Below are 21,583 nucleotides of genomic sequence, written 5' to 3'. Positions count from 1 at the left end.
TGGACTAGGACAGCGCCTCTGTAAACCCCGTAGACCAGTGCACTGGGCCCCTTGGTGAACCAGTGCTCCTTGTCCAACCGCTTTTTGCGCAGAACCCTGCAGAAGCAATACGAAATAGTAATATCGAGGTGGTGGAAAGAAGTAATCACCCAGCAGTGGGATATAGGAACACAATCCACCCTATTAAAAGATAGCAAATCCTTTTGGAAAGCTGTGTCAAGCATGTAATCATTTTATCAGGCAACCAACTCTATCAGTTGACATATAAACAGAGAGGCATGGATGTCTCACTTCTCTCAGATCTACTCAGCCAATGAGCCAAACCCCATGATGCCAGTATGTAAGGACTCCTATCCCATTACATCAGTTTCCTTACAGGAAGCCAGTGTGGGAGGCAAATCACCCGGGCCAGATGGCGTTCCCATAGATTTAATTAAATGAAATACGAACCTTTGGGCCCCTTTGCTGAGCAGCATCTTTACTAATTTAATCCATTCCAAAATTCCAAGCTCCTGGGTGAGTTCAGTTATTGTCCCAATTTTTGAAAAAGGGGACAGCTCCAAACCCCACTGTTACCACCTGATCTCACTGATTGACATCTCAGCTAAAATATTAGGTCGATCCTTTTTAACAAGATGCAGGAGTGGGCCAAGAACAACATCTTATGTACCGGTCAGTTGGGTTTTCGTACTGGCACTGGTAGGGTAGAGCAAGCCTAAATGTGAACCTAGTTATTAGAAAATACATAGTGGCAAAGCAGACTTCTCTATATCTTGCCTTTATGGATGTGCCCATGGATTTTGACTGTGTCAATGGGTCTAGCTGTAAAAGACACACAATTTATGGACGGAATGCAGAACAAATCAAAACATTCATCCCCAGTCAAGAGATCTGGATTAAATCCATCATTCTTTTGCTCACCATGCCACCCCAGTTTAGACCTAGCCATATGCAAATCAGTATTGACCCTGTGCCTCATGGGAACAGTCCAGCCCTAACCGCTAAGCCAGGTCATCCCTGGACCGGAAACAAGCATCCTAGGACCGATTTAGGAGTTTCACCCCTCTTCAGCCAGCATAGCTTGATTCCAGTGGCACAGTGAGCCCAGGACCCACGTCTGGGCATACCTGGCGCACTTTGGGCGAGAAAGCAAAAGACACACAATTGATGGATGGAATGCAGAACAAATCAAAACATTCACCCCTAGTCAAGAGATGTGAGTTAAATCCATCATTCTTTTGCTCACTATGCCACCCGTTTAGACCTGGCCATATGCAAATCAGTCTTGACCCTGTGCCTCATGGAAACAGTCCAGCCTGAACTGCCAAGCCAGCTCCTCCCTTAACCGGAAACGAGCATCCTAGGACCGGTTTCGAGGTTTCACCCCTCTTCAGCCAGGATAGCTTGATTTCAGTGGCACAGTGAGCCCAGAACCCACGTTTGGGGATACCTGGCGCACTTAGGGCGAGAAAGCATAAGACATACAATTGATGGACGGAATGCAGAACAAATCAAAACATTCACCCCCAGTCAAGAGATCTGGGTTAAATCCATCATTCTTTTGCTCACCATGCCACCTTAGACCTGGCCATATGCAAATCAGTCTTGATCCTGTGCCTCATGGGAACAGTTCAGCCTGAACTGTCAAGCCAGGTCCTCCTTGGACCGAAAACAAGCATCCTAGGACCGTTTTCGGGGTTTCACCCCTCTTCAGCCAGGATAGCTTGATTCCAGTGGCACAGTGAGCTCAGGACCCATGTCTGGGCATACCTGGCGCACTTGGGTCTAGCTGTGGCAACTCCTTCTTGAGATCGGGCCCTTGTGAACTCACTAGTATCACTGCACACAAATAGAAAAGCTAGGTTCTGGTTTGGCCAAAATGTTGAAGTATCTGATTAAATTAGTATTGGGCGTGGGGTGTGTCAAGGGTGTGTGCTTGACCCATTATTCATCTTATATATTAAAAATCTCAGCTTTCAGTTAACACTGAGCACTTCTGATGTTCCCAAGATTAATGGTGTCCCACTTCCAGCACTATTCTATGTTGGACGCTGCTGTACTAATCGCCCGTACTCCTAACGCCCTGCGCATGCTAGTCTGCTCCATTGTGCATTGTATAGCCAATATTGATCTGTCAACAAATTTTGCTATTTATAATGATGTGTTGCCGAGTATTGCAGTTGTACCGTATTCCTTATTAAGCACCAGCACCTTCTCCTATCTGGGTGTCACATTTAGTTTTCTGGCTCATGGACTCCACACATCTCTCAATCCAGAGCAAAGCTATCTAGAGTGGTTGGATCACTCCTTAGCCTCCCGTGCCCTCTGGGTGGCAGGCCGTTGGCCTCTATTTTACTGATATATGCCGCCCAATGTGTCGCGATAGCATCTTATGGGGTGGGAATTTGGGGCATTACCAACTGTACAGCTCTATAGAGGGAAGAAAATCGATTGTGTTGAGAAATTTTGGCTGCTCCCTTATCTACTTCCCCTTATATCTGCTACAAGGAGCTAGCTTTAACTTTTCTCAGCGACCGCAATCGCACCCAACCTCCTTTACTATGGTTGTCCATTTGGCACAGCGAGGAAGCAACACTTGCACAGGACATAATCACAGATTGCCTGGCTTGTGACAAAGGTCCATCTATCCCATGCCTGGCCTTTGTTAAAAAAATCATTCGAAGGGATTGGCCTAACTCACATTTTCTCTGACCTATCACCCCACACTGCCCTTGGCAGAAAGCACGTACAAACATTATTACTAGCTCACCTGCAAGCAGATAGGAAAAGTGCTGAGACCTCGAAACCAACAGTTGCAAGTTATTTGCACTTAAACCCTGAGATCTCTCCCACTGTTTATCTATGTAATATCAAAGGGATCTGGGTACGTTCCGTGCTCTTTCAATTCAGAGCAAATTTAATTAAATATTCACTCTGCTTCCCTCTTGGGATCCAACACAAGCTCGATTCAAGAGCTTGCCCTTGTAAAGGAGTTTCCCAACAAACAATGCTACACTTTCCCTTTTGTGCTTTTTACAAAAGTTTCACTAAAAAGGTCTTAGTCCCCTTCATAAGACTCGGGTATCTTCGGCACTGTACCCAAGCCTTTTATCATCTATAACAACTATTTGAAGAAGAGACTTGTATTTGTGTGGGCTTATTTCTTCACGCAGCTGTAGGTTCATGGGGTACAACAAATTCTGATTAAATCCGATTTTTTGTGTTTTTAACTAATAAATAAACTGGCCAACGCTGGTGCGTATTTTACAGTCTCTGCACGTATTATGAAATATGGAAGGACTGTCGGTCTGGCTCGCTAACGGTTTTATGACTACGCTGCTAATACTGTTTAACTGTATGTATATTGTACATCTGCTGCTTTATATAATTGTCTGTTTAATTGCTTTTTGCATTATCTGATTTGAACTGTCTGCGGACCGCTATGTTACTTCCATGGATGTTAATGGGATCCGAATAAAGATTTTTGAAAATTTGTTTTGAAATAAAGATGCAAAATGTCAAACTGAAGATTGTAAGTAGGCCTGGGCGGTAAATTCCGTTCCGCTCGTGGAATTTGGGTAATTTCGCGTTCCGCGGGGAAGCGGACTTGCCCAAAATTTTGCGTTTCCCAAGATCGCGGAATTTTTTGCTTGTTCGCGTTCTCAAAATGCGTGTTCGCGAGATATTTCCCCCCGATCACACAAACAGCATTCCCGAACAGGAAAAAAGCACCGCGAACAAGCAATTCCGCGTGTTTGCGGAATTTCTGCATGCTCACAGAGACTTTTTACCGTTTCGCGGAGCTTTGCGTAGCGCGACTACGCAAATTCCGCCCACCCCTAATTGTAAGCCATTCTGAAGTTAGTATCCTCAGATTGATGCGTGGGAGCAGTACAAGTGCTCAAAAAGAATATTGTTTGGGCTATGAGTGGCCTACGTTGAATTTAGAAGAGCTCCAACCTTCCCACTGAAATAAGAATTTTGATTATTTTTTTTATTGGTTTGTGAATTAAATAAAATATGTATGTCTTTGATGAATACATGCTTCTGTATTTTTGTGTATTGTTTTGCAATTCTAATCATTGAAAATGCTTAGGCCAGGGTCTCTGGCATCCAGTAATGTCTCAGTGGGCATTGGAATATGGGGAATATTCCAATGATGATTCATTGGGGGTCCTTGGGTTCCAGTAATGATTAGGCGGGGTTTCACAGAAGTCAAAAGGTTAAAAACCACTGTGTTAGTACATCTGGCCCGATGTTGCTTCTCTAGTCAACAGAGAGCTGGTCTTAATGCACTTAGGCAAGACCCAGGTTTGTCCTTTATTACAAATGTCTTTAGTAAGGACACTCAGAGTTTGAGGTAAAACTAGTACAATTTACTCAAAACTGGCATGATCATTCTATCAGAGTATAGTTTTCAGGCATACCTGTCTGCCAGATGGCTTCACTGAGGGTTTACACTTCTTTCTGGTTGAGAATGATACACCACCTGCACACTCAATGAAAGGGTTCGGTTTTTTATTTATACCTTTAGCTATTTTCCTCATCATCTTTCTTTTTTTACTGTGCATTGTTTTGTAATGGAAAGCTCAAGAAAAACATTGTTTAAAAACCATACAAAAATTCCAGCCAATTAGATCCAACTATGTAGGGAAGATTGCACCTTCATTTGACTAGCCATTCTTCTTAGTCCCCCATCTTCATGTTCTCACCTGAAATAATGTAAAATGGCTTACAATTCCTCTTCAGATGTGTTATGAGCACAACATGTTTTCAGCAACCATCACTCCGCTGTTTTCATGGAGTAGCTGACCTTTCATTTTAAAAAAAAATATCTTAACACCTTTTTTAAAATTTGTTTTTATAAGAGACCATATTTTCGGAGAAGTGCAGATGAAGACGGGTTGCGACCTCTAAATTTTCTGAAGACTTCTAGAGGGGGAGTTCCACCTCCCAAGCTTAGAAATGTATCTCGAAACCTGTGGAAACAATCATTGAAATGTATTAAATGTGAGCAGTATCCAAAAGAAGTTCACTAGATCAGGAGTTACTTATTTGACATGATTCATGTTCGTGCTGCTAACCATGTCATTGTAGCAAATCTTTCTGCATTACTTTTTTTTTTTCATCTGTTTCCTCTATGGCTTTCTTCTGGTAAGATGTACACTGCTCACTTACCTTCTAGATTTTAATGCACTTAAATCATGTTGATAAATATCAACTGATCCAAGAGTTAATACACTAGAACGTACTGTACGGATCACAGAACAGCCAATGTACAAATACCATAGTCAATTTTTTAACTTGTAAAATAGATTTTTGTTTGTCCGCACGTATTTTTGTGCAGTTTAACAGCAAATGTCAAATTCTGGATTACGTACAATACAGGAAAAAAATCAAACCTCCTTTCCATATTGAAAAGGGGTATGTAATTCACAACAAACTGTTCAAGTGAAGAAAAACATGCTTGCCATGCTGAGTTGATTTGTAGGCCCTGCCCCTAATGGGAATCTGAACATAGTTTCCTCACACTTAAAGACCAACTATTTCCCCCTTTTTGTTGTTGTAAACTACGCCAATGACAATGCTCGGCATAGCAAAAGTAGGCTACTCTATAACTATCCATGAAGATGCAAGTGTGTATTGCAACCCCAATTTGTATTTTCCAGTAGCTGTCACTGTATTGCCTATGGGACGCACACATGGGCTTTACCGTAGCAGTCATTGCCACACCTATGGGAGGTGAACTTGGCTTTTAAAGTAGTTGCCATTGCCATGTCAATGGGAGACAAATGCAGGTTTCGCTGTAGTTGTCAATGCCATGCCTCTGGGAGGTGAACATGGGCTTTCGATTAGTTGCCATTGCACACCTCTGGGACGTGAAAGTGGGATTAGAGTAGTTATCACTTCCATTATTTTGTATTGTGGATTTTTCTACGAAAAAAACATTCTAGCTGACAATACATAGCAATATTTTGGGTGCTGTAAAACAGAAGTTTAAAAGCCGTTCCTGCAAACAGTTAACCTAGTATCAAAACATGCTTAGCAGGGAAGACAGAGAAAAGCAAGAACTGCACATTCTTCATAAAAAGGTGACTACGGGCCAGATGTATTAAGGTTTTTTGTGTCCACAAACGGCCCGATTCACAGAATCAGCCCGTTTGAGAACGCAGAAATGCCTTTTGCAATGCATCAAACTCTTGGCCTTCGCAATATGGGTAATCGCAATTTTTTGCGATTACCTGAATTGCGAATGCAGTTAGGGAATCGCAATTGATGTAGCAATCGCTAAATGAGAATTTGCATTTAGGAATCGCAAATTACCACCAACTTCAAGTTGATAGCAGTTTGCGATTCCTTTGAAAAATGCACAAAAGTGCATTTTTCAAAGTGCTATGTGTCACGTAAACATGCCTTTAGGGCATGTGTGTGCACTCCATGTGCATACTTGCCTTTTCTGGGGGTGCATCAGGGGTGCCTTTAGGCCCCCTAGCACCCTTGCTAGTGCATTCACAATTTGCGATTACCAATTTGGCCCACAGGCATGAATGGGAATGCATTCCCTAATAGCCAATCGCAATTTGTGATTCGCTAATAGGGAATGTTGAGGATTCACACAAACATTAGCAAATCCTACATGCATTGCGCGATTCTTAAATAGCGAATCGATACATTTTGCTATTTAAGAATCGCAAAAGCAATTCTTGATACATCTGGCCATTGAAGCTTAGTAGGGTAGAAAGGGAAGGGCAGGTGCTACGGCTTCATCTTAAAAAGTGACTACAAGTACATATTACTAGGTCAAACCTCTGATTGCAAGCACACTCTCATAATGGTTTCTACTAATCTTTTGACAATAATTTGGGCATAGTTCACGACGACTGCAAATGTATAAAGAAATAGTCTTCTATAAGAATTAATAAATTGTATCAGTAACACACGTTAACTTCAGCAAAGAATCGTTTATTATGCAATTTCCTGATAGCCTGAATCATGGCAGGTCAGAAAAATGTTATATTTAAAGATAATTGCAGATCAATGACACAGTAGTAGGGAAAGCAATATCTAACATAGCGGTATTTACAGATTAAATTTTATTGGTGTTATTTATTTCTATCCAGCTATCGGGATTATTTTGGAAACTATTTGTAAACATGCAAAATTGTCTGAGTAGAGGGCAACTTTAGATAAAATCGATTTCGTCAACCTACATCTGATATTATGACTTTTAGTTAAGAAGACATCACTGGCCCAGTTGACCCCGGTTATATGATCATGGTCCGGTTGGTAGCCACCATCCAAGGTATGGGGTTTCTTTTAATAAGGCCTTTATTGGTGCTGAGAAAATGGCCACAATCACGTTTAGGAGCGTGCTCTTTCTCTGTGGCACTTTGCACACCTGTATATGCTTTTTCGTAACCGAAATTAACACTTTGTGACATTATTGAGAATATGACGTGGTGGATGACCAAATGAAAAGGAGAAGGAGAAGATGTTCAGAGTTAGTTTGAATGGCCAGCTGTATCGTTTTTGATTCATCCAGGACAAGGGGCAGAACACTGTAAAGCCGGCATGGGATTGTCAGTTGACTGGCATCACCACGCACAGTTCCGCTCCCAGTTCCTACTGAAAACATCTTGATCAGATTATAATTGTCAGGAGCATGAGGTGGGGTCTTGAGGACTAATGAGAAGATGTTTTCGGAGCTATGCATATCATTGATGGTTGAGGTATACATAATGGCACCAGGAAAGGTGTACGTGGTGAGGGTACAAGACCCACCACCTTGCAATGTCTCTGCAGATTTCTAGCACAAGATGTATTCATCTATAACCTATAAACATCAAGGGGAAGACAGAAAAGGTATCATCCACCAGCTTTGGTGGCAGACTGAACAGACTCCACGCAGGCTCCATCTTCACTTTCGGTGCCAAATGTGACTGAAGTAGCCCTTCCAATTAGAGTGCTCTATCTCTTAAATCAAGACTGAGGCATCTCTGGGAGGAGGGAGACCAGGAAAGCAGAGAAGCAAGCTAGAACTAAACGAGTAGCAAACAAGGCTTACCAACAGCCGCCCATTTCTATAACCACCTATGAACTGGGCAAGTAGAGATGAACTTCACCTGATAACTTATTCCCCCATTTTGTCAGACTTGCATTTTTCATTACCTGAAGGCACTAATAGACTGTTTTAATGCTACCTGGAAAACTGTTCTAAATATTAATGGGTGTCCAGGGTATACTATAAGTACTCTCTGGTCTCACCAATCTATGATGCATGTTGGAACAGCATACATCTCATCACATTATTTTCAGAAAAAGTCCACCCCAGATAAACTAACACAGCACTGACCAAATACATTTGTATCATGTGCTACTTGTGGGTTACCAATCTTAATATGGGTGGAAATGCGCTAGTTGCTTGTTGGAAATAAGAATATTAGAAAATTAGGAGAATACCGAGCGAGAATTCAAGCAAAACATCTACAGGCACATGCATCAAGCCAAAATGTGCTCGCAAAATTAGTGATTAGCAATTTGCGAGCGCATTTTAGCCTTTCCCAATGCATCAACCAAATAACCAAAAATCGCAATAATACCGACTCGCTAATTCCGGGAAACAAGAAATAGCGATTCCTTATCAGCGACAATAAGAAATGCGTGAGCAATTAAAGAATCGCCCAAAAAAATCGTTAATCTATGCATCAAACATCGCAAATAGTGATTTTCTTGAAAATCGCTATTTAGCAAGTGCAGATTAAGGGGAATCGGAAGCAGGTGTTTAAAAAAAAAAAATCACTACAGCTGATAAGCTGCTGAGGGCAATTTAAACTGACCAATGAGGCCATAGAGGCCGTACACAATGGCGGCACTCTACGTGTTTGTGAGGAGGATGAGGATCCATGCGGCAGGCCAGGCCAGAAGGAGAATCCAGGAGAGGATATTCCGCCTGCGCATCACTCTGTTGGGACAAACTGATGAGGACATATATGATAAGTACCGGATTAACGCTGCTATGATACTTTACCTCATAGCTGAATTAGAACCACTAATGCAGCGCCAGACACGTAGGACCCATGCTATCCCTACCCATGTCCAGGTGTTATGTTGCCTGCACCTACTTGCATCAGGAAGTTTCCAGGGGGTAGTGGCAGTAGCTGGAGGGGTATCACAAAGCTCCCTCTCACGTTTCTTCAGATCCTTCCTGGCTGCCATGATGACTCTGATCCACAACCACATCACCTTCCCCACAACCCAAAGGGAATTGTACCAAACAAAACTCGATTTATATCGATTAGCCCAGTTCCCTCATGTGATAGGATGCATAGATTGCACCCACGTAGCCATATGTCCACCAGCAGTCAATGAGTATATCTTCCGTAACCGGAAATCGTATCACTCCATCAATGTCCAAGCAGTGTGCAATGGGAAAAACATCATAACCAACACCGTGGGGCAATATCCTGGGAGCACCCATGATTCAACATCTTCCAACACAGTGGCATTCACACATGCCTGCTCAGGGGGGAATTTGGTGAAGGACACCTGCTAGGTAAGACAATATATTTATGCACACTAATTCATTCTGAAATGGCAATGCATACCTGATACTAACACAGTGCATACTACCCTGTAGGTGACCGTGCATACGCCGTGAGGAACTATATCATGACTCCATACTTGAACCCAGCCTTCCCACAAGAGCAGCGGTACAACGCAGCACACATCAGGACACGTAATGTGATCGAACGGACATTTGGATTACTCAAAAGTCGCTTCCGCATCTTGCACAAAACTGGTGGAGCGATGCTGTACCAGCCGGAAACCTGCTGTAGGATAGTGGCAGCATGTGCAATGTTGCACAACATAGCTACCAGGAGAGGCATACCCATAGAGGCGTACGACACTGAGGACAACCAGCCCCCTGTACACCCACGACACCCGCATCCTGCAAGCTCAGCGGAAGGGCAGAGGAAACGTGCAGACCTCACCCAACATTACTTCAGAGGTACGTAATAATGAGACAAAAAACTAGCATTCTTGACCTGCACAGTTTTAATTAGCACGTGAGCAGGTACTGTTGTGTGGCTAAACATAGATGTAGCTTAAGGGTACATTCACTGCATGTACCAAGGCACAAATTAAATAAAGATTTGGACTTCATTCCCAGTCACTATGAATGTCTTGAACATGGTTACGCCACCATGGCAAATTGTCCGGAGGTATGTTTGTGCTTAGCGCTTCCTCCCACGCACACCGAGACGTCTTTCGCCTGCATCGGCATCCCCACCCATGGGTGCAAGTGTAGGTGTTGAACGACGTGTACTACACCTCCTGCCAGTGCTGACTGGCACTGACATGCTGCTCAGGCTGGATGCCCCCTCACTCCCCTCATCGCCTGTGATATTGCTGAGGCCACCAGCACCAGCCTGGAGCTGTTCAACAGCAGTGGTTACTTGGCCAAGGGCCCTGGCCACATCCCCACAACAATGCCCCATGTCAATTTGCATTGCCACCGACCTCCGTGACAGCAGTGCAGTAGCGTTGCACAACTTATTGTTTGATCTGGTATAGCCAGCCAAGCGCACCATGAATTGGCGATAACTCCACCTCTCGGTGTTGTGTCCCTCCTGCATCACACGCAAAAGCTCCTGCAATGTGGCGTTAGTGTGCCTGTTGCCTTCCACAACTGCTTGAGTCAGTTCACTCACGCGATCTGCCATGACTGAAATGTTCTTGTTCATCTTCGTCATTTGCAGGTTGATGGCTCCCATGTGTCGTGCTTGCAGGCGCTGCACCCTCATCATCTGCGACTCCACACCTCCCCACACATTTGGAGTTGCTTCCTCCTGTGCTGCTATGTGGCCCCTTAACCTGCGTCTTCGCGTCATCTGGACCTGTGTCTGAGGTGGGGTGGTGGTGGTCCTCACACTAGGCTGGCTTGGTGCAGGTGCCCTTTCAGGATCCGGATTGCTCTCCATTGACTGAAGAGGAGGGACTGTGGGCCTGCGTCTTGGGGGTGCCTGGGATGTGCTCGGAGGTGTGAGAGGTATGGCAACGGTAGTCTCTGCAGTGGTCTGTGTGCTCTCCCTGCATTCACTGTCATCAGTGTCTACTTCTTCTGCACCTGTGGTGTGAAACAGTACAATATTAATTTTTCTTGGTGCTAATGTTTTGCCACATTAAAAATAGTTAGCTCTTAAGTTCTCACAGTCTGTAATCACTGTCTGTAAGGCATTTTGGAACTATGGCCTCACAATGTGGTATTTGACTCACTATTTGGTTCAGGGGACTACAACTCCCATGATGCATTAGTATCTCTATGTGAAATGTGGCCTGGGGCTGATTTCAGCTGATTGGCTTTTTATTACAGTATGGGCACAATTAGTATTTACATAGCTGGGTATAATTTAGTGCCTCTTACCTTGTGTACTGCAGGCCACGCCGGATGTATCCAGTTGCGTTACTCCCACAGCAGCTTCTGGCAGGATTGTACCCTCCACCAGGTCCTCCAGAGCTGTGTTGTCTGGGACTGTTGAGGGTCCTCCTCCAGTGCTCTTCGCCTCCTTCAGCCTCTGTGCAATTCTCTCCTTGGCACGGCTCCGCAGGTCATACCACCTTTTTTTCAACTCTTCGATGCTGCGGTGTGTCACACCCACAGCATTGACTTTGTTTTTGATCCGGTTCCAGATCCTTCTTTTTTCTGCCTCTGGAACTTTTAGTGAGAGCTTCCCAAAGAGCTTATCATGGCTCTTTACCACCTCTTCAATGAGGTACTCTAGTTCCCTCTCACTAAATTTGAGCTTTCGTTTTCTGGCCCCAGACCCCTCTTCTGCTGATGGCCATTTCTGGTATTGGCAGTTGTCTGGATACAATGTATTTCTTTGCACAGCTCTCCACAGGCACTCTGCTTCCTGCTCTCACATCCTCTGGGCACAGACTGCAGCATGGGATGAGTTACTTCCTGGTTGTGAGGTCATCAGCCTGCTCCCAATGCGACTCGGTAAAATAGCGATCTCGCTAATTGCGATTTCGCTATTAGAGATCTCGCTAATTGCGATATCGCCATTTGTGTGTCTCCCGGGCTTTGCGATTTATTTTGGTTTTATCGCTATTATGTTTAGCGATTATTAGCGATTCGGTATTTAATCGCTATCTGCATCATGCATAGGTAATAGCGATTTCCTTATTTGCGAGTCTCTAAAATTCGCAAATAAGGAATCGCTATTTCTAAGCTTGATGCATGTGCCTATATGTTTGTTTAAAGGGTTCTAGGTCTTAAAATTGCGCCAGAATCATTGCTGAAGTAGAAAAAAAAGCAAAGAGGTGCGTCATACGAGACAATTTCTTTAATTCCAATATGCTATCAGAATATATTCTGATGAACAGGACATCTAAGGCAATAGAGAAGGTAATGAACAGCAAGACTTCCTTCCTCAGCAACATTTATTTACATAAATGTCTATTAACAAACATAATAGATATGATTACAAAGGAAAGGCCCTGTTTATTAGAGACAGCCTTGGTTTGGAAATTTTCTTTGAATATTGTTGAATTTGGAATCACTAATATGGGGCAAATTTAAAATTTTGTGTAGTGATCTAAAGGTCACCTCCTAGTATTAATCAGACATTAAACTTGGTAACTAACATAAGTAATGGCAATAGTCATGTCTGTCTGGTGTCCCCTAGTCTTTTTTTCAGAGAACGTCTGGCACAGGCATGTAGGTAATCAGTGTGATTCCGTTTTTGAGGGGGTACCACCCTACACAGTAGTTCTGTTAATCCCGGATTACATAGCATTTTGTTTATTAATAATTTAGAAGAATGGGACCCATGTCAGAGCAGCAATGGAAACATTTACATTCGTATTGGCATATCCCTACCCCAATTATATTCCCAAATATCACTGGCGCAATGCTTCATTTATCATAGATCCAAAATATGAGTTTGAATATTTATGAGCATTTGTTACCACAGGACCCACATTGCAATTGAAACCCATCTATTAGAGGCTAGTTTGTCATGTTTATTAGTTCAAGATCAATGGAACTATGAGGTGCAAAGATGTGCACAATAAGCCTTACCCTAAACGCCCAGAAGTGACACAGAGATCGCGTGATGATATAGAATGCAAGTTGGACTGGAAATGAAAGGAGCCATAGGATGACTGGCAAACTAGAACAAAGTGATTTTTCAGAGCTATCCAATTTCTAGTTGATCTGTGCCATCCACACTTCTAAAGGGTCAAGAATTAACCGTCTCAATGTGGATTCCAATGTATCAACCAAATAGCCCTCAATTAAAAACCAATGAATTGTCGAATTGCATTCAACAATAAATTAAATAATATAGGCACAGCAGTGGTGCTGGGTTGCTCCCTGCGTGATCATGCAGTGAAAATGGAGCATTATAAAATGCATGTGCATACCAAAAAACAGAAAGCATAAGACCAATAGAAAAGTTGTTGGACAGTAAACAACTTTTACAGATGTCCAACTAAATGGATCTAGGCAATGTCTTGCTCGTTTAATTACCGATAAAGTTGACAGCAGTGGTATTAGGGGTTATCATGAAGATTGGTCAATAGTTGCAGGCACTCAAGCCATTTTGTGGTGAGGAATTGCAAAGAAGGTGAATCTTGTTTTTCAGTAACTTGCGGGTCTGCTGGTTCACAATATAGATGAATTGAGGGGAGGACTCTGGGGAGGAGACCCTAATTGTAATCCAACAGTTTATCTTTGAAAGAAGCAGAGGGAGGCATGGCCTGTGGTCCCAAATTATATTAAACAGTGGGCATGTCATTCAAAAGAAGGATTAATGCTGGTTTGTGTCTTTGACAATTGCAGACAGCCAAAGAAGGGGCGTCTCAGTAAGGATACATGTTTTCAAGGCATCAGCACAGCCGATGGTCATTTTGATTTCATCCGGTGTTAGAATTTGATAGTGAACAAGGTTTTTTTGCATGGTGTGATAGCTGTTTCAGAATATTAGTAGAAAACAAGGTTGGATTGCACTGATAAACCTGCATACAAACACAGGACCATATTTACAAGGAATTAACGCAGCGTGGTGCTGCAAGCCATTTGGCTGCACTGTGCTGCTTCACTTCCGAAGCAAAGGGATGCGTCATATTTACAACAATATGATGTATCCCTGAGCTCTCCCCTGCACTGGCGCACAATTAGATGCCAAGCGCCAACACAGAAACTCTTATGGTTCAAGGGTGCCCGCGTTGCAGGAATTGTTTTTTTTGTGCAGGAAAGGTCACCTTCCTGCACAAAAACAATCACAAGTGGGGTTTTCATCTTTCTATGTGTGCCACATAGTATTTCTCCTTGTTGTGCCTCCTTACGCCTCCCCTGGGTTGGCTTATGATTCTGACACATTCCCAGGTTTACGAAACATTGTAAATCTGGAAATGCGGCGAAATCCATGGGTGTTGCATGGAACACCCACAGGAACCCCCATGGCACGACCCTTTCACGCAAAGTGCTGCGTTGTAAAGGGGATGTATTTACAAGGACACAAAAAGCAATGAAGGGTGGCTTTACGTGTCCTTGTAAATATGGAGCACCACACTCTGCCACCGGTGCGTCACAAAAAGTGACCCACCGGCGGCGCAAGGGGCTTGTAAATATGCCCCACAGTCTTTTCCCGCAGGACAGGTAATCAACCAAGAGTGAACTAGGTATCTGTGATTCTGGGAGTCTCTGGGTGTTACTTTTATAATGCAAACCAGACACAAATTTTATGCTGAGATTGACTATCCACTGCAAATCAGAATTTGTGCTGGATAGTTTTCCAAAGTAACAGAAACTTGTGCCATGTGGTGCTTTGTATTTCTTTGCGTCAAACGGGGGGGGGGGGTCTATGGGTGGTACATGGGTGTTACAATGCAACCTAGGTCAATGAGATGGAATTTCATGATCTCATTAGAGCTTGATGATAACTTCTAAAATTGGTTAGTACAGGTGTCAGGATGGGTCTCATGTCAATTTATGTATATTGACCCAACCAAGGGGCATATCTACAAGGCAGAGATATAAAATTATCGCCGCTTTTTAGGGCGTTTTTCGGCCGAAAAGCGGCGATCATTTTATCACTATATCAGCAAGGTCACGCTATCACGTGAAACCTTGCCTTAGCGCCTGAATTCCTAACGCCCATCTTTGCATCTCTAATGAGATGCAAAGTGGGCGTTCCTCCCCAGGATAACGGGAGAAATGTCGCTAAGCGACATTTATCCTATCATCAAGCCTCACTCAAAACAGCATAGCGAGAAGAAAAGTAGCGATAACCTCTGTTATCGCTACTTTCCTTACGCCTGCTTTGAAACTGACTTAGCAATGATATCCTATGGAAGGTGGATATCATGGCTAAGTATGGGAGGCCCTATCTGCAAGCTATCGCCAAACTTCGTGGGATTATCGCTGGGTTTCCAGCGATAATCTCACGTTTGGCAGTTAGCGCTAGGATTTTTATTGCTTTTGAGATAAGCGTTGCTAATCGCACGCTATCTCAGCGATAAAAATCCCTGCTAGCCGGCGATAATTATCCTAGCGCTAAGTGCGCTTAGCGATAATTATCGCCGGTTGTTGCTGATATGCCCCCAAGTGCTTAGAGAAAACTACTACCCCTTTATTCTGGCAAGTGAGAGAGTTTATGTCTTTGACAAGACCCAGTGACAAAACCATTTGCTACTTTATTGGACTCTTTTTCATGAATTGTAATGAGTTTTTAAATAATATCTCCAAATGCTACATCGAAGTATTTTGGACAACAGGTTTCTCATTTGATTGAGCGTTACTAAAGAACATATGAATCTCTGCTAATACTGTACCGAACCCTTGTGTAAGATTTCCTGCCTGCCAGGATGTCCAGGTGGGTTAAAGATCAGTTATACAGGAACTAAACACTCAAGATCGTATTGGGAGTAAGCGATGGAGAGTTTTGTCAAAAAACCTGAGTTTTATGGAGTTAGAAAGCATTCTGTTGTGTTAAGGGGAGGGACTGTACACTACAACACTGGAATAGTCAAAGGCTGCAAGTTTGAGGATGTTTGCATAATTACCACTATCCTTGGTCATCAGAAATAACTATGTTGGTAGTTAGGCATAACGGAAAAATCCAACCTGATCAATAGCCTCCTTCAGAAAGTTCTCCTCTTCCGATCCATGAAACACAGTGCTCCATGTGTACTGGGGTGAATTATGAAAAGGTGTATGTATCAGGTACTCAGGACCTTGAAGATGGACCTGAATTGCATGTTGATTCCTACTCATGAGTGGCAGGCAGAAGTCTGCTGAGGTCATCACCTGTCTGCATATTAAGCACTCCCCTCTATGGAACACAATCATTGACGAAATTTCTCACCATCAGATAACTATCTCAATCTGGCAACAAAGTGATCTGAGGCATTTGACCCACTGATTATTTATTACAGAGCTGTAATGTTGCCCATATGAATCATGATAACTACTGATCGAATCAGAGAGGAAGATAACATTCAACTCAGCCTCTTTTACTACAGCATTCAGACTGACTTGTCTCACAGCCTGCTGATAGAAAAGTCTCTGCAATAAGCCTAAAACAAGACATGGAAGACTGATATGTGGTTGTCACGATATGGACTAGGGTGGAGGAAAAGATCACCTATACTTTTAGTATAGGGCTATAATTGTAGGAATGGCCGAAGGGCTGAAAGAGCTTGTTCTGAGAGAATGAGATCTACTCCAAGTACTATTTACACTAAATTGATGCAATTGAAGCCTGGCTTGCTAAAATAAATCTATATAGGAGGACTGAATGCACCAGCTCTCTTAGGCTAAAATCTTGTTTTTGTGAGACCGCATGTCTTGCCTGATTCAGATGCTCTCTTAATGAGATAAAATCTTCGGCAGCTTAGTCTCCAGGATGTCTTCAATTAATGTAATCCTCTTAACTGAAATCAGAGCTAGTGAGGGAATGCTTACAGAAATCTTCAACTCAATAAGGGATTAAATGATCAGTGGCAGGCTGGATGAGGACAGATCCTCGGTTTGTCCAATAGCATGGACCTTTACAATCCAATTTACTTCACGACTGGAGCCAGAATTTCGTTTTTCACACACTCCTGCATTTAGGGATTTTTTTGCTGGGATTTATCTGTGACTGTGATGCATAAGTACATGGGGGTGGAGGTGTTTAAGGTTTAAGGAACTAGGTCTCATCCTAAACTACTTTCCGGTCCTGAGTTTGTTGAAATATCTTGAACATAAGAAGCAGAAGAAATTGGTTCACCTAATGTAGAATTAGAATCAAATGAAACGTCCTTCATCTTGTGACAAGGTAGTGATGCTCTAGTATTTTACCCTATTGTGGATAATGGAAGGCTCTTAGGTCCTGAAAGGGGCATGTGAACTTCCGAATGGAGCTATGGGGTGTAAGTTATCGTGGGCAGGTGTTAGAACCCAAAATTCCTAGGCGACTGAAGATTACTGAAGATAGCAGAGTGAAAGTCATCAAACTATGAGAATGGATTGCATCTTCAAAGGTGGAAGAACAGAATGTGCATGAACTACAGGAAGGGACTTCTTGGCCACAGAATGAGGCTAGCCATCTATCTAGCTTGACTGCGATTTGTTGCAGTCTTTTTTTGGTGTGGGCACAAAGCCTAGAACTGGAGATGCTAACACTGGATTTGGGACAAAAGTATGTTGATGCCCTAAAGCAGTGAAAAGCTTTGGTTGATTTGAATGAGGTCTTCGGTGAGGTAACTAGCTATACCAAAGACTATGGGCAGAGTTTGTTCTCTTTTTTTCATTTTGAAGGAAAGGTTGTTATGAGATGGCGAGAGGTGACACCACTCCTTTCCAGTTCAACTTGACCAAGATTATTAGGGAATCTCCACTTACTACTCATTTTGTGTTGGTGCCCATGGAGGTGTTGGACTCTGCTCTCTTGTGCAGCCCATGCGAATCACCTCAGCATGAAGCGATTAAATATACAAGGATCTGCTCAGCTGAGGAGGCATCCCCACCCCTTTTTGTAATCCCCATTTGGCATTGTTGAACCCAGACATGCAAATAACAGATGGAGGAGATGCCAGAGTCATGGAGAACAGTCGTATGTGTCCTGGGTGACTGCTGCAAAGGTTTCAAAGCAATATATACAAACTAAAGTGACCATGCACTAACTGAATTAATAACAAGTAGAGAATGTAAAATGATTCACACAACAGATATAACTCAAAACTTCAGATTCTGAAAGAGACTTCTAGTTGCATATTCCTCACCTTTTGGATATTCCCCAGACATCAGACTAGATTCAGGAACTTTTCAGCAGTTCAGGTCCTGCTGCACAACTCTGCACTGACACCCTCCCACTCCAGAAATGATATGCGGAGCCCATGTAGGCGCCATCCCTGCGTGCTGATGTCAGTTCCTTTCTTTCCGCACCACCAAATCCTGATGCGGAGCTCCCTTCATGTCTTTCAGAGACTTTTACATCAAAGTTTTTCTCAGGGTGCAAGGGATGCCGCCCCCAAAAACAACAGGTTTTAAGCCCTGTAGGGAGTGTTGCAAACAAATGTCTGTGACAGATCACCACTAGGTATGCCAGTAGTGTCTGGGGTCAGGCCAGGACTCCAAGACCTGCAGCAACAGCACATCGATGAACCGAAGGCCATCAGGGACCACGAGGCTAAGCTTTACATCACCAACTATAAAAAGACTCCCCCCCTGGAGTCTTCCCAGTCATGGTCCGCATCCAAAGTTTAGTCCCATTCACGTAGTCGATTAAGCAAATCTAAAGACTGGTCTTCGTCGCATTTAAGATCGACAGGTACGTCGAAAAAGAAACTAAAAAATGAAAGTGGAATTCTGCTTCCTCGCTCCACTCACTTTCACCTGAGCAGGTGCTGGGGCAATGCTTTCATTTCTGGAATGGAACAGCATCAGTGCGGAGCCGCATGGCACCACATGACGGAGCACGAGGTATTGCTGAAAGGTTTCTGTCCGTATCCCGTCTGAAACCTGGGGAATATTCAAAAGGTGAGGAATCTCGAGCTAGGCAGAGTCTGTACCAGAAAGAGCGTTACCTAACTTGCTCTTTTTGAGAATTCATAGGTTTGTCGTCCGTACTCATCATGCATTAAATAGACCCCAACTCCCCACTGGCGTTTCCTTGAACCATTCTCACCTTCGCCCAACTTTAATGACCTCGTCTCGGTTTTCCAGTCCAACTTCTGAGAAGGCTTCAAAAGCATCTTGTGCCAACAACTCTGACCACTTGTATGAGTAATAGCCGACAGCATAGGTGTCTCCACCAAATATATGAGAGATGGTACATGGGGCGCAATCCTCCTGAAGAACAAAGCAGTCAAATGAGCTCAGTAGAGTATTTTCCATTTTGGTAATGTGGTATAATCTCTGGAAATCAAATCAATAGGTTTGACAGTAATAACTTTGCAAACAATATGAACACGTTCCTTTACACATGGAGAACAACACATCCACCCAACAGTTACTGCCTCATTCCTCTCAGTAAACATAAAAATGCAATCACTAACATGAATGGTACTTAAAGGAGATCAGTACAAAGAAAAAGAAGAATCAAAGCATGTGTCTCTAAAAGTAACAATATATCAATATAAACATAAATAAGTAAAGTGCCAATAAAAACACATAAAGAACAAAGGTGCCTATTTACGAATTTGTCAAGCAGTGCAGCACAGCGTGACAGGGAAATGGCAGGAATGCACTTTATTTAAGGCAATACGGTGCATTCCTGCCTTTTCCCCTGCCCTAGTGCACTTTTGGCAGCCTCAAGCCAACGCAGGTACCCCTGTACCATGGTGCAAGAGTGCCCGTGTCGCATACAGGATTGTTAAGTGCAGAAAGGGACACCTTCCAGCACAAAAACAAAGCTGAGAGGCATATTCCTCTTTAGGTCGAGCCTAGCAGCGCACATGTGCTGCTCTGCAGGGCATGGGGGCGTGGTGCCAAAGACCACGCCCACCACTGTCCATTTATTAGGTCTCGCCTGAGCCAGCGCTTTAGCGCTGCTCTGGCGAGAGCTTTAGTAAATGGGGGATTTGGAAGTGCAAACTAGTGCTTTTCAGGCCTCCAAATACAGTGCATGTGCGCCGGGCACGCGCACCATTTGGCAGCCTGCCTGATCACTTTCGCGGCCGCTTTGATGTTCTCAGTGAGCCGTTCGGCCACTGAGAACATCAAAGAGGCCGCAAAAGTGATCACCATTTGCCACCCCCTCCCTTATCCCACTTCCTGCTTGTTATTTTATACTTGCCTTGTTCCTCCGTTGTCCCTTTGTAGCCCTTTTCGTTTGTTTTATTTCTTTCTGCAGTCTGGCTCTCTTATCTTTTAGAAGGGCTTTTCGGGTAGCCATGAGTAAGTAAAGTAAATTATTAAGTAATAAGATCTTCTGGTCTTGACTTTACACATCAGATAAGAAATGCTAAAAAGGATAATTGGCTATTGAGCAATTCATTTGGCTTAATTAATCTGACCTTTCCTTTATAATGCTTCATTTTTGATGAGTAAAACTAGCTGAATTCATAAACTCACACCAAGAAGTAAATGTGCAAATTATGTAATTTTGGCTGATACTACTGCTTCCATGCAAGGAACTAGTAATCATACATTTTTAAAATGACTTAGTATACCATAGAGCTACCAATGAGGAGTAGCTGAATATATCACTGAGACCAATAGTATTGTAGCAGGAGTATCGTAAACTTGGAGCGTTGTATATGGAATAGTTGGCATAGGGGCTCTAGAGCAGACTGATTTACAGAAACCACATTGTGATGGTATGGGGCTGGTTCTAGACATCACACTGCATTTTTCATATTTTCACATCTGGATGCATAGCTAATGTGTGGTTGTACAAGGTTGCAAAGATTTTCCTTCCCAAACTTTGTGAAGATGTCTTCAAAACTTTTCAAGGTTCACAACCACCTTAAACACGGCAACATTTTAATTGTGAGAAACAAATCTGCAGGGTTTGCTAAATTAAACCTCAGCAAAACCAAATTCTCTCTCTAAAAAGTTTTAAGTTTACAAAACATTCTCACGTTTGTAAAGGGAAAACATACATTTAGCAAAACTATGCAGGCAGAATTTACATTTCACCAACTCGAAGTAATAACAAGCATTTGCAATGCAATAGGTCTTGCATTACTGAATCTTTTAGCTGCTATTGGAGTTGCATTATCATTAGCAATGCCAGTAGCTCAAACTTTAATAATGTGAGACCTATTGCATTGCAAATGCTTGTTCCTCCTATGCCAGTCAAAATTGCTTACTTTTCTTTGGCGAAACGCTGCTTGTTGTCCCGCCTTCGGGTGTGTTGTGACTTTGGTGGCGACTGCCCCGGTCACATGTCGACATACTCATTGTTTAACATAGTGTGTGTTTGCCACACTCCTTTTTTACGTTGAATGGTCCCGTGCTATGCCCTGTTTGCCTGCCTCTCCTTGTTTGAGCACTGTTTCATCTTTCTTAACGCACGCTGGCCGTTATTCATAACTATAATTTATGTACATTTCATAGCGGCGATGGGGGCGAGTACGCACTTTT

At 43.1% G+C, this 21,583-nt stretch overlaps 1 protein-coding gene across 1 annotated transcript in view; it reads right to left on the bottom strand.

The window, feature by feature from the left end:
• Window positions 1-4,518: 4,518 nt before the first annotated feature.
• Window positions 4,519-21,583, bottom strand: part of LOC146796571 (uncharacterized) — a 464,924-nt gene continuing 447,859 nt past the window's right edge. Inside the window, exons 18-19 of the mRNA XM_085629207.1 lie at window positions 19,182-19,345; window positions 4,519-4,979 (exon numbers count right to left, since the gene is read on the bottom strand). Coding sequence (XP_085485333.1) covers window positions 4,862-4,979; window positions 19,182-19,345 — 282 coding nt within the window. The 3' untranslated portion in view covers window positions 4,519-4,861. The remainder of the gene's footprint in view (window positions 4,980-19,181; window positions 19,346-21,583) is intronic.

Source organism: Triturus cristatus, chromosome 10 (genome assembly GCF_964204655.1).
Source record: "Triturus cristatus chromosome 10, aTriCri1.1, whole genome shotgun sequence".
Lineage (NCBI taxonomy): Eukaryota > Metazoa > Chordata > Amphibia > Caudata > Salamandridae > Triturus > Triturus cristatus.
This window is presented reverse-complemented; position numbering and strand designations above follow the sequence as displayed.